The sequence below is a fragment of the Podarcis liolepis genome (genome assembly GCF_965112155.1).
Source record: "Podarcis liolepis genome assembly, chromosome: 4".
Lineage (NCBI taxonomy): Eukaryota > Metazoa > Chordata > Lepidosauria > Squamata > Lacertidae > Podarcis > Podarcis liolepis.
In genome coordinates this window covers 99,374,760-99,388,312 of record NC_139558.1, presented here as the reverse complement: position 1 = coordinate 99,388,312, position 13,553 = coordinate 99,374,760, and the positions used below count along the sequence as shown (strand labels likewise).

The window sequence follows — 13,553 nt, the reverse complement described above, 5'->3', positions numbered from 1 at the left end:
TTGCTCCTTTCTACATATAGGGTGCCTACAGTCTGCTATTTATAATTATTAGTAGTTTGCATGATATATTTACACCTATTATTATTTCACGTTATAACAAGTTTCTAGAGGCTAGATTATAAGTCTTTGTAAATTGTGTTTCTGAAGGAACTTTTGTTATTGCCAAATGCCAATGTGTTTGCATTATTAAGTTTGTGATAAATAAAAAAGTTTATGAATAAAAAAATCATTTTACGTTAGAGCTTAATAATAATTTAACTTTTAATATACTTCTTAATTGTATTTAACTTTTGATATACTCGTGGACGCGGGTGGCGGTGTGGTCTAAATCACTGAGCCTAGGGCTTGCTGATCAGAAGGTTGGCGGTTCGAATCCCCGCGACGGGGTGAGCTCCCGTTGCTTAATCCAAGCTTCTGCTAACCTAGCAGTTCGAAAGCACGCCAGTGCGAGTAGATAAATAGGTACCACTCCAGCGGGAAGGTAAACAGTGTTTCCGTGCGCTGCTCTGGTTCGCCAGAAGCGGCTTAGTCATGCTGGCCACATGACCTGGAAAAACTGTCTGCGGACAAACGCCAGCTCCCTCGGCCTGTAAAGCGAGATGAGCGCCGCAACCCTAGAGTCGTCTCTGACTGGACTTAACTGTCAGGGGTCCTTTAACTTTTTTTATTGAAATACCTCTTCCTAATTGTATTTCAGTTCCACAACTACTTTGATAAAATACATATTTTGTTATGTGCAAATGGCTTTAGATACCTATTAGGTCCATAAATTACCATAGAGCATTTATTCAACACAATGGGCCATATAGTCCAGCACTCTGTTCTTTTTCATTCTCCCGCATTTTCAGGGAAGCAATGAGAACTAGAAACCTGAAGAATCTCAGACTTGCAGGGCTCTTGCCCATAAGGAGCATTTAAAGGGGCAGGAACGGTTCACAATCCGGGCAGAAAACCGGACAAGGAACGCAAGGCAGACTCACCTGAGTAGCTTTGGCCTCCAGAATCGCTATCTTCCAAGCTCTGTCAAGAAAAAGAGAGAGGCCGCAATTAAAGCAAAGTGTCACCAGCAGAGATGGACAATTTAAAAAGTCCTTCCCCCTTTTCCCCAAGTTCCCCTCCCACCCAACTGCTGCAAAAAGAAACCATGGGAAACATGAATAACACTTGCAGCTATATTACTGGATTTTGATTGTGTTTAAATTAGGAGTCCCTTTTGTAGTTATCTACCGAATTTTTCGCCCTATAGGACGCACTTTTCCCCCTCCAAAAATGAAGAGGAAATGTGTGTGCGTCCTATGGGGCGAATGCAGGCTTTCGCTGAAGCCCTCTCGCTCTCCAGGCTTCAGGAAGCTATCCGCAAGCCGTGGGAGCCCGGCGTGAAGTTGCACAGCTCTCCCACGGCTTGCGGAGAGCTGCCTGCAGGCTTCGGGCTTCGCGCAGCTTTCAGCAAGCCGTGGGAGAACTGTGCAACTTCGGGCAGATATCCGCAAGCCTGGGGAGACTGGCGCGACTTCCCGCCGGGCTCCCTATGCTTGTGGATAGCAGCCTGTTCTGGGGGCTGGGGAAGCTCGGGCCGGGGGGGGGAATAATTTTTTCCCCTTTATTCCCCCCCAAAAAAAACTAGGTGCGCCCCATGGGCCGGTGCACCCTATGGGGTGAAAAATATGGTACTTCATTTTTTAATAAATTTTATTTTCACATTTTGCAGAATACATCAGACATTCTTTTTACACATTTAATTTTGCTATCAACTTCCCTCCTTCGGCAGTTACATAAGCTGTCTCTTCTTTTTCCTGCACCTCCAACATCAAAACCTAACTATAATTCATCTCTTGAAGTCGCCATTTCAACATGGCCCTTTGCACGTGTTTACAGTGGTCCTGCTAATGTTTTAAGTTGTTTGCAATAGTTCTTTAAACATTCAATAACCAAACCCCCACTCTTGCTTTTGTTTTAATTTTTAAAAAAATTATCTTATTGATTTCTTAATCTTCCCGTAAGTTTCGCCATTTCTGCGAAACTTTTGCTGCTGGTCCTCTGTATTTGGGGCAGATTCTTCTTTCCACTTTTTGGGCAAACACCATTCGAGCTGCTGTGGTGGAGCTATTAATTTGTGTGTGTCTTTGTGTGTGTGCACATACAGTACAGACACACAAACGCGTTATCTTCGTCCCTATTGAAGGAGGCCATCTGGGCAGAGAGAGAGAGAGCCTGGCTACAGCTACCTGTGCTCAGGTAACTGCAACACCAGTTGTTGCACTCCAGAAACCATCCGCCTCAGCTAGCAAGACTGAGGTGAGGGATGATGGGAGTTGTAGTTCAGCAATACTCAGTGGTCCGTAGGACCCCTCCCTTTGATAACACTGTGTAGCCCAGGGATGGGAGACAAATGGAATGCCCTGAAGATGTTGTGGCATCACAACTCCCATCATCCCTCACTATTGGACCTGCTGCCTGGGCCACATGGGATTCGGAGTCTACCAACAAAATCTGGAGGGTGGTTACTGCTGGCAACAGCCCAGTCTGTGTTGTACTCTGGGGAAGAAAAATGCAAATTTTGCAGCCCAAATATGCTGTGTGACTATATTCATGCTTGTGGCATGCAGTTATACAGTACTGTGGTACCTCAGGTTAAGAACTTAATTCGTTCCAGAGGTCCGTTGTTAACCTGAAACTGTTCTTAACCTGAGGTACCACTTTAGCTAATAGGGCCTCCTGCTGCTGCCGCACCGCCAAAGCACAATTTCTGTTCTCATCCTGAAGCAAAGTTCTTAACCTGAAGCACTATTTCTGGGTTAGCGGAGTCTGTACCCTGAAGCGTATGTAACCTGAAGCGTATGTAACCTGAGGTACCACTGTACCCTCTTGCCATGACTCTCAGACCTGCTCATCTGCCTCCTCTTACTTCTGCATTTCCTCCTGACTTCTAAGCCTATTGTGGCTTCTGTAAAGGACTAGAAACTTGATTTCATGAGAAAACAAACGCTAACGGATGTTTCCAGGATGCTGGAACCCGATCGCAGCCTCCAAATTCTGAGCTTGCCTGGTGCAATTATTATGAATGCACACTCAGCCGCAAGCTATAGCTTCTCTTATTTGTATGCCTGTGAAACATGGACCACTTATAAACGCCATCTCCAGCTCCTCAAAAGATTCCATCAACGGTGTCTCCGAAATTTTATGCATCACTTGGGAAGACAGGCAAACTAATGCCAGTGTACTGGAAGAAGCAAAGATCACCAGTGTCGAAGCAATGATTCTTCAACTTCGTTGGACTGGTCATGTTGTGCGGATGCCTGATTATCGTCTTCCAAAGCAACTGCTCTATTACGAACTTAAAAATGGAAAGCGTAATGCTGGTGGTCAACAAAAAAGGTTTAAAGACTGTCTCAAGGCAAATCTTTAAAAATGTACTATAAACACTGACAACTGGGAAACACTGGCCTGCGAGTGCTCCAGTTGGAGAATAGCCTTTACCAAAGGTGTCGTGGGCTTTGAAGACACTCGAACTCAGGACGCAAGGGAGAAACATGCTAAGAGGAAGGGACGCTTGGCAAATCCACCCCGTGATCAACTCCCGCCAGAAACCTATGTCCCCACTGTGGAAGGACGTGTGGATCCAGAATTGGCCTCCACAGTCACTTACGGACCCATTGTTAAAACTGTGCTTATGGAAGACAATCTTACTTGCTACAAGGGATCGCTAAAGAAACTTCTCATAAGAAGTTTGTGCCCATAACTTCTGCAGACCCGCAGATCACAATGAGCGCATTTTTTCGCAAAGGCAAATTGCGACCTTCACCCACCCGGGTGACTCTGTCCCATGCTCTGCCTGGAATGTGCAGGTCCAGCAGCCGCACCCACGACTTTCAGGGTCCTCAGGACTTCTCCATTTCCCCCTCTGCTGGGAGGAAGGCGCACATACAGAAATTCCAGGCAGAAATTCAGAGTCCCTCCCGCGTGGCTGCATGGGCTCTGCAGATCTGGGAGACACAAAAGGAGGCCTGTTTTCCTTCCGCTTGCCCAGCTTGGAGCAGAAAAGCAGCCGTTCGGCCCAGCAGCAAGACCTAGAGGAGCCTCCATAGCTGTTTTTGCAAACCTGACGCCCTTCGGATGTTCTGCATTACAGACCGCCCTCTTTCGCTGTCTGAGGCAAAACAGGAAGGTGCTGCCTTCTCGGTGGTGGCGCCCGCCCTGTGGAACGCCCTAATCAGATGTCAAGGAAATAAACAACCATTTGACTTTTAGAAGACATCTGAAGGCAGCCCTGTTCAGGGAAGTTTTCAATGTTTGATGTTTTATCGTGTTTTTAATGTTCTGTTGGGAGTCACCCAGAGTGGCTGGGGAAACCCAGCCAGATGGGTAGAGTGTTGTTGTTGTTTAGTCGTTTAGTCGTGTCCGCCTCTTCGTGACCCCCTGGACCAGAGCACGCCAGGCACTCCTGTCTTCCACTGCCTCCCGCAGTTTGGTCAAACTCAGGCTGGTAGCTTTGAGAACACTGTCCAACCATCTTGTCCTCTGCCGTCCCCTTCTCCTTGTGCCCTCCATCTTTCCCAACATCAAGGTCTTTTCCAGGGAGTCTTCTCTTCTCATGAGGTGGCCAAAGTCTTGGAGCCTCAGCTTCAGGATCTGTCCTTCCAGTGAGCACTCAGGGCCGATTTCCTTCAGGATGGATCAGTTTGATCTTCTTGCAGTCCATGGGACTCTCAAGAGTCTCCTCCAGCACCAGAATTCAAAAGCACCAATTCTTCGGCGATCAGCCTTCTTTATGGTCCAGCTCTCACTTCCATACATCACTACTGGGAAAACCATGGCTTTAACTATACAGACATTTGTCGGCAAGGTGATGTCTCTGCTTTTTAAGATGCTGTCTAGGTTTGTCATTGCTTTTCTCCCAAGAAGCAGGAGTCTTTTAATTTCGTGACTGCTGTCGCCATCTGCAGTGATCATGGAGCCCAAGAAAGTAAAATCTCTCACTGCCTCCATTTCTTCCCCTTCTATTTGCCAGGAGGTGATGGGCCCAGTGGCCATGATCTTCGTTTTTTTATGTTGAGCTTCAGACCATATTTTGCGCTCTCCTCTTTCACCCTCACTAAAAGGTTCTTTAATTCCTCCTCACTTTAGCGGAGTATAAATAATAAACTATTATTATTACTATTATTATTATTGCAGTAGAATTGCCAGACATAGGTGGGATTTGGCCATCGGAAACAGTGTCTGGGTGAAAATCACTGTAACGTCCGGGAAAATCAGGATGTGGCAACCCATGTCAGTAGTGTAGATTCTGGCGAATTTCCTTTTGCTGCTGCTTCTTCTTTTTCTTTTTCTTCTTCTTCTTCTTCTTCTTCTTCTTCTTCTTCTTCTTCGAAGCTCAACAACTTTGGCCCCAAACTATTGTTTTTTCTTCCAGATTTTGTGAAAGCTCAACAACCCTTGTGTGTGAATTTTCACACACAACCCCACCTTGCAGGCTGCCCACTCCACACCCTACTGGCAGACTTCCCTGTTCTGTTAAGTTCTCGTGAGAGTCTTGCAAGACCTTGCAGAGGCCTCTGAGCGATTGGACGGCCATCTGTCATGGATGCCTTAGTTGAGATTCCTGCATTGCAAGGGGCTGGACTAGAGAACCTCTGGGGTCCCTTCCAACGCTACAGTTCTATTATTCTATATAAAAAAATTGTCCAGTAGCACCTTAGAGACCAACTGAGTTTGTTCTGGGTAAAAGCTTTTGTGTGCAAGCACACTTCTTCAGATACCCAGAACAAACATAGCCGGTCTCTAAGGTGCTACTGGACAATTTTTAAATTTTTAAAATTTATTTCGACTGCGTCAGACCAATACGGCTACCTACCTGAATCTAGTTCTATGATTCTGTGCCACTAGACTTCACCCTGATGATGCCACCTGGCGACTACTCTAGAGGAGTCACCGAGGCTGCAGCTCCTGGCCAGAGATTTTTCTTTTCTTTTCTATTTTTTTATACTTTTTTTTTTATACATTTAATTGGTTTTTTTAACATACCATTTCCAACAATCATATAACATAACTTCTTAACTTATACAATATTTTAGACTTCTGTCAACACCTCTGATGATTTTCCGTTCTTTATCACTTCTTCTGCATTTCTTAATTTCTCTGTTACTCTTAATTATCATTAACTAATCATTCTCCTCATAGTCTTTCTTGCAATATTTCAAATAATCATCCTTACAAAACTTCTCGCAATCCTACTAGCGTAATCTGTTCATTACAATTACTTTTCAAATAGTTCGTATATTTACTCCAATCTTCTAAGAATCTCTGGTCCCGCAGGTTTCGAATCCTTCCTGTTAATTTGTTCAGTTCTGCATAGTCCATCCATTTCATCGGCCATTCTTCTTTTGTCGGTAATTCTTCTTGCTTCCCTTTTTGTGCCAATAACATTCTTACTGCCTTCACTGGCCAGGGATTTTTCTAATTGGATTTTGAAGGGGGAGCATCACTTCAGCAAATGACCCCGCCCCAGCTAAGCTGGGGTTCTTCTGGCCCTTCTCTGACCTCTGCGGCCTTTGACGTCTTCAAGTCATCTTTAATTATCTGCCCAAGCTGCTCTGCTAAGCAGCTGGGAAATAACGGGTGGCCTTTGGTCACAGCCCAGATGGACATTGGGTTACTAATGTCTCTCCAGCACAGAGATGACTTGAACTTTTTGAATTTACAACCCAACTCTTCCTTCCTAAGAGCTCAAAGGTGGTGAACGTGGTTCAATCCCTCCTCATCTAATGCTCACAACAACACTGTGAGCCAGGTTAGGGCTGAGAAGGTAAGGGCTGGCCCAATGTCGCCCAGAGAGCTCCATGGGTTTCACAGAATTGCAGAGTTGGAAGGGACCTCGGGGTCATCTAGTCCAACCCACTGCAATGCAGGAATCTCAACTAGATCATACATGTTAGGTGTCCATCCAACCTCTGCCTAAAAACCTCTTAGGAGAGCCCCCAACCTCCTGAGGGGGTCCATTCTTCTGTTAAACAGCTCTTTCCATCAGAGAGCTCTTCCTCATGTTTAGTCTGAATTGCCTTTCTTGTGACTTGAAGCCACGGGTTCGAGTCCTGCCCTCCAGAGCAGGAGAAAACAAGCTTGTTCGCTCTTCCATGTGACAGCCCTTTAGATATTTGAAGACGGCTCTCCTATCTCCTCTCGGTCTCCTCTTTTCCAGGCTCAACATACCCAGCTCCTTCAAGTTACCAGACTCAGGATCATCTTGGTTGCACACATTCCAGCTTGTCAATATCCTTCTTAAATTGTATTGCCCAGAACTGGACACAGCATTCCACGTGTGGTCTGCCCGAGGCAGAATAGAGTGGGACTATTACTTCCCTTGATCTGGACACTAGACTTCTTTTGATGCAGCCTAGAATAGCATTAGGGACGCGGGTGGTGCTGTGGTCTACACCACAGGGCCTAGGGCTTGCCAATCAGAAGGTCGGCGGTTCAATTCCCCGCAATGGGGTGAGCTCCCCTTCCTCAGTCCCTGCTCCTGCCAACCTAGCAGTTTGAAAGCACATCAAAGTGCAAGTAGATAAATAGGTACCACTCTGGTGGGAAGGTAAACGGCGTTTCCGTGCACTGCTCTGGTTCGCCTGAAGCGGCTTAGTCCTGCTGGCCACATGACCCGGAAGCTGTCTGCAGACAAACGCCGGCTCCTTCGGCCAATAAAGCGAGATGAGCGCCGCAACCCCAGAGTCAGTCACGACTGGACCTAATGGTCAGGGGTCCCTTTACCTTTACCTAGAATAGCATTAGCCTTTTTTGCTGCTGCATCACACTGTTGATTCATGCTAAGCTTATGGTCCACCAAGACCCCTAGATCCCTTTCACATGTACAGTGGTACCTTGGGTTACAGGCGTTTCAGGTTACAGACTCTTCAGGTTACAGACTCCGCTAACCCAGAAATAGAACTTTGGGTTAAGAACTTTGCTTCAGGATGAGAACAGAAATCGCGCTCTGGCAGTGGGAAGCCCCATTATCTAAAGTGGTGCTTCAGGTTAAGAACAGTTTCAGGTTAAGAACGGACCTCCGGAACAAATTAAGTTCTTAACCCGAGGTACTGCTAGTAGCCAGATGTCCCCCATCATATATTTTGGAATCTGCTTCTTCCTGTCTCAGGGCAGAACCTTACATCTGTCCCTACTGAAATTCATTTTGTTAGCCTGGGCCCAACTCTCCAACCTGTTTGAACCCTGGTCTCCACCAGCTCCTAGTCCGACCCTCTGTATAGACCATGGGTAGGCAAACTAAGGCCCGGGGGCCAGATCCAGCCCAATCACCTTCTCAATCCGGCCTGTGTACGGTCCGGGGATCAGCGTGTTTTTACATGAGTAGAATGTGCCCTTTTATTTAACATGCAACTCTGGATTATTTGTGGGGCCTGCCTGGTGTTTTTACATGAGTAGAATGTGTGCTTTTATCTAAAATGCATCTCTGGGTTATTTATGGGGCATAGGAATTTGTTCTTCCCCCCCAAAAAAATATAGTCCGCCCTCCCCAGGGTCTGAGGGACAGTGGACCGGCCCCCTGCTGAAAAGGTTTGCTGACCCCTGCGTACACCACCCCACCTCTACCACAGCTGGACCCCATAGGCTTCATCTGGCCCTACAGTGATCACAAGGATTACAGGAGATCCACCTAGCTGAGTATTGTCTACAATGACTGCCAACAGCTCTCCAGGGCCTCAAAAGTCTCCCCTGGAAATGTCAGGACTTGAACCCAGGACCCTCGGCATGCTTTAAGTGTGAACAGCTTGCACACCTGGCTTCCGTACACTGCATGAATCTGAGGGGGAATATTTCCAACCGGTCTGTTGCCAGGGGAGCCTGGGAGAAACGCAGTTTGTAAACACAGCAGGTGATGCGAGGAGGTGGAAATCTTTCAAGAGCTACCAGATCCCCGGAGGAAGCCGGTTTGTTTCCAAACAGTGCTCCCCCGAGGCCTGGAGGCAGCAGCACCGGGATCAAGAGTAAACATCATTAACAAGGTCTGGTGGCAAACCTTTAGTCGGCTGGGTCTCAGAGACAGGAAGGAAGGAAGGCATAGCTGTCAAGTTACAGATTTGAAAATAAGAGACCAGTAGCCTCGAAAATAAGGGATCAGCAGCCAAAATAAGGGTTTTTAGTCAACCAGCTCCCGAGCCAAAGGCAGAAAGTCCAGCCAGCAGCCAAACGAAGCCTCAAGCGGTGGTTCCCACAGCGCAGCAACCCGCCAAAGGGGATGCAGCAAGGAAAACCACCGTCACCTCTCCGCTGGGAAGCGCTGAGCAAAGGCAAGTCCCCAGGCAATGCAGCCGATTTGATTGGCACAAGGCATGCAAGCTCCACCCCCAGTCATTCTTAGACTCCTTATTGGGTGAGCAACGCAGCCAAGCAACACAGTTGGAGCCTCCCTCCTCCCTGGCCGGCAGGGAGGGAGGGAGAGGAGCTGCTTCCTTTGAAACCCGGGAAATTTAAGGGGCATCATCAATAAGGGACAGCAGCGGGACACAGCGCTGGGATAAGGAACTTTCCCGCCAAATAAGGGACAGTTGACAGCTATGAAGGAAGGAAATGATGCTCCAAAAGCTCAGGGGCAGAGAACTGGGGCATCTCTCCCCTCCCCAGTGCCCTGGGTTCCAGCTCCCAGCAGCCCCTGCAAAAAGCCCAGCCAATGGTCAGGAATCGTGGGATTTGTAGTCCCAGCTCCAATGCTACAGCCTCACTTCATCCCAGGGAAGCCCTTTCCAGCAGTTTTCTCAGGGTTCAGTGGCCGGCGATTGTTTTGACAGTCGAGCCCGTCTGTTCCCATTTTACAGATCGTGGAACCAGAGTCACGGGACATTGTGGAGGAAAGAGGGCTGCAGACCCATTTCCCCCTTCTTAGCTCCCATATTTAACAGTATTAATTAATACGTACAGTGGTACCTCGGGTTACAGACTCTTCAGGTTACAGACTCTTCAGGTTACAGACTCTGCTAACCCAGAAATAGTACCTCGGGTTAAGAACTTTGCTTCAGGATGAGAACAGAAATCGTGAGGCGGCAGCGGGAGGCCCCACTAGCTATAAAGTGGTACCTCAGGTTAAAAACAGTTTCAGGTTAAGAACAGACCTCCAGAATTAATTAAGTTCTTAATCTGTATTGGTCGTTGGCTCGTTTCCAGGTCCAATTCCAGGGGCTCACATTGGTGTTTGAAGTCCTAATTGACCCAGGCTGCAAATATCTGAAAGGCCTCTTCCTCCTGCCATGGACTTTTTCGCTGAGATTCCTGCATTTCAGGGGGTTGGACTAGATGACCCTAAGGTCCCTTCCTATTCTACAATTCTTTGATTCCTTCCCTACAGATCCTCTCAGGTGCTGGGATCATCTTCTTGGTAGTTCCTGTGCCCTCAGAGGCTTGGGGGAGGATGTTAGAATTCCTGCTCCATGATTGCAGTCATGGGATTTTTGTCTATCACACGACGGTATGTGTTTTGACTCCACAGAGTGGGAAGTGACGGAGAGAGGATGTTTATGTTACTGTGTTCCATGAAGTGGGACTATTGTCCTTTATTCTTTTTTTCTTTGCTGTCTGATGTTAGAGAGAGAGGGAGCCATGTTGCAGTGTTCCGTGTGTGTTTATATGTAAATAAAGTAGATTAGCCAAAATGCTGAGCTCTGTCACGCAAACTGCGAAGACTCTGCGGATCCCTAAGTGTGCTGGTGTCTGTTGGCATCGGTCGCTGTGATGTTCGGACAGGAGAAAGCTTTTGAAGCTCCCGAACGATCGACCAGGAGCAAGAGAACATGCCAGTTGGGCATGTGTCTCTGCCAGGGTCCTACTCGAGTGTAGGCTGAACTCCTGACAGTAGCCCAGGGGGACATGGCCTTCTCTGTGGCAGCCCCTAAGCCGTGCAACTCCTCACAGGGATACACCTGGCACCTTCATTGTATTTTTTCAGAGGATGGTGAAGGGGCTTGAGGTGTGTGCTGTAAGGACGCACTTTATTTTCACGGCCGCAAGTTGTTTTAATTTTTTTTTAATGCTGGAACCCACCTGGGAACCTTGGGGCGAAGGGGGGGGGACAATTCATAACAATAACAACTATATGAAATGCAGAATATTTAATACTAACTCATATTAAACTGAGCAGCTATGGGCAAGTCTTGGCCTCAATTGTCCACCTGTAAAATGGGATTGTTATTGCAGCAACTTACACAGCGTCGTCCTCGCTTTCGGCACACAGCATCGTTTTGGAGCCGTCTCTTTGCACGATGCACATCAGACACTCGCGGGTTCTGCCTTCAGGAGGAGGGATGTCTGGAAAGCCAAAGGAGAGGCAGACAAAAGGGGGGGGGATTAGTTGGGGGGGAAATGTTTAAAATGCACAACTTTTTCATTAAAAAACCAAATCTTTTTTTAAAAAAGGAATTCTAGATGCCGAAACCCCAAGAGAGCAGAAAAAAATATTTATGTATGCGACCACAGCTGCATGGATGTTATTGGCCCAGAGATGGAAAGAAGATAAATATTCCTACACAGAGAAGAATGGCAGATGGATTTATGCCGAAATGGCTCAAATGACAGGAAGAATCAGAAATCAAGAAGACCAAAATTTCAATAAGGAATGGGAAAAATTTATAATTTATCTTAAAAACCATTGTAAACTGTTAGCAGGACCAGAATAACACTTGTAGTTTAATGGTGAATTTTGGACATAATGGAGATGGAAAGATTTGGATTATTATAAAAGATGCAGGAGGAAATGATTCAAAAAAGGACCCACAAAGGGGAGGAGGGAAGTCCAGGAGATTCCTTGGAATCTAGTTTCTATGTTATCTATTGGATATGTGATTGTAAAACTTTGATTTTTAAAAAATAAATGCTTTATTGATTGAAAATTGCATAACATAACAAAGATGATCAACTGACATTAAGCTAAAAATAAAAGTATACAATCTTTCATTCCTTAACTGATACTTGCTTTTTGTGATTCAATTTAACTTGACCTCCGATCCACCCATTGCGTCCCCTGATTAAATTCCTTAAATTTGCACTTGCCTAAAGTTTCTCCCTGTTGTCTGACTTACTGTCCGTTTTATCAAATTTTCCTATTTTACACAAAGTAAAACTTTGATTTGAAAACCAAATAAACGAATTAGGAAAGAAAGTAGGTTCAGACGATGAAGGCGTCAGAAATGAACGTCTGCTCCCCTGCTTTGCATTCAGAAGGTCTGCAGAGTGAGCGTGGATACTTCTCGGAAAAAGTTTTCAAGCGACACAGCAGGAAAAGCAGCTGTGCACCAAGACATAGTAGACTACTGGGTGGAGAGGAGCTCAGTGGAACAGCAGCTGTTTGGCTTGCAGAAGGTTCCAGCTGCAAGCCCCAACTGGTGAACTGGAGGAAGCTGGTAAAGGACCCCTGGACAGTGAAGTCCAGTCAAAGGCGACTCTGGGGTTGTGGCGCTCATCTTGCTTTCAGGCCGAGGGAGCTGGTGTTTGTCCACAGACAGTTCTTCCGGGTCATGTGGCCAGCAGGACTAAACGGCTTCTGGTGCAATGGGACACCATGACGGAAGCCAGAGCGCACGGAAACGCCGTTTACCTTCCTGCCGCAGCGGTACCTATTTATCTACTCACACTGGTGTGCTTTCGAACTGCTAGGTTGGCAGGAGCAGGGACAGAGCAACGGCAGCTCACCAACCTTCTGATCAGCAAGCCCAAGAGGCTCAGAGGTTTAGACCACAGCGCAACCCACATCCAGAGGAAGCTGGAGGAACATTCGACTGCCAGCCTTGCTCGGCTTCTGTCCCTGGAATCGGGGGGGGGGGAGGAGGGAGAGATGCCATCCTGACCTTGGTGCCAGGCAGCATCCTTTACGGGACCCCTTCCCACTCCCACTCCCAGGACCCCCCTTGCCCAAAGCCTGTGGATTCTATACAAGCTCACCCACCCCTTGGGCAGGGAAGACGGAAACCAGAAACTACACTAAACGTGGTCTTTATTTAATAAAATAATAGATGAGACGTTTTGCTCTAATCGTGTTCATTAAACTGCGTTCAACGTGTTGATTAAAACGCCTGGTCAGAATATCTTTATTAATTTCCCATTACTTTGCCTGGGATCAGGTTCAAAGGACCTTGTAATTAATCAAGGAGTTATTATCCCTCTTGTTCTGTTTTTTTAAAAACCCCTCAGAATTCAGTTTCCCACAAAACCACACTCAATGTGCTTGGTAGTCAAATGGTCTTCCCACAGATGGGCTGAAGCGCAGAGATTGGAGAGATTGGCCCCTTGCTATTACAGGGTCCGGATCCGTCCAAGGCCCCATCTATGGACCGTTAAGAGGCAGCTGGGATGCCTGTATGCTACCTTTCCTATCGTTTAGCTTTTCATCCATCGCTTTTTACAAAGCAACTTCCAAAGATGTTCGACACAGGACTGCCATAAATACAAAGGGAACACGATTTTTGAATACCGTACACTATACTAAAAGGGCACATCTAGGGGGGGGGGAGAGAGAGAGAGAGAGAGAGAGAGAGAGAGAGAGAGACAGATCTTTTAGT

The 13,553-nt window shown here is 46.8% G+C and overlaps 1 protein-coding gene across 3 annotated transcripts in view; it reads right to left on the bottom strand.

The window, feature by feature from the left end:
- Nucleotides 1-13,553, bottom strand: part of PLEKHB1 (pleckstrin homology domain containing B1) — a 41,326-nt gene that overhangs the window by 8,423 nt on the left and 19,350 nt on the right. For all 3 annotated transcript variants that reach the window (XM_083500058.1, XM_083500059.1, XM_083500060.1), the window contains exons 4-5: nucleotides 11,205-11,307; nucleotides 981-1,020 (exon numbers count right to left, since the gene is read on the bottom strand). In XM_083500058.1, the coding sequence (XP_083356184.1) occupies nucleotides 981-1,020; nucleotides 11,205-11,307 (143 nt within the window). The remainder of the gene's footprint in view (nucleotides 1-980; nucleotides 1,021-11,204; nucleotides 11,308-13,553) is intronic.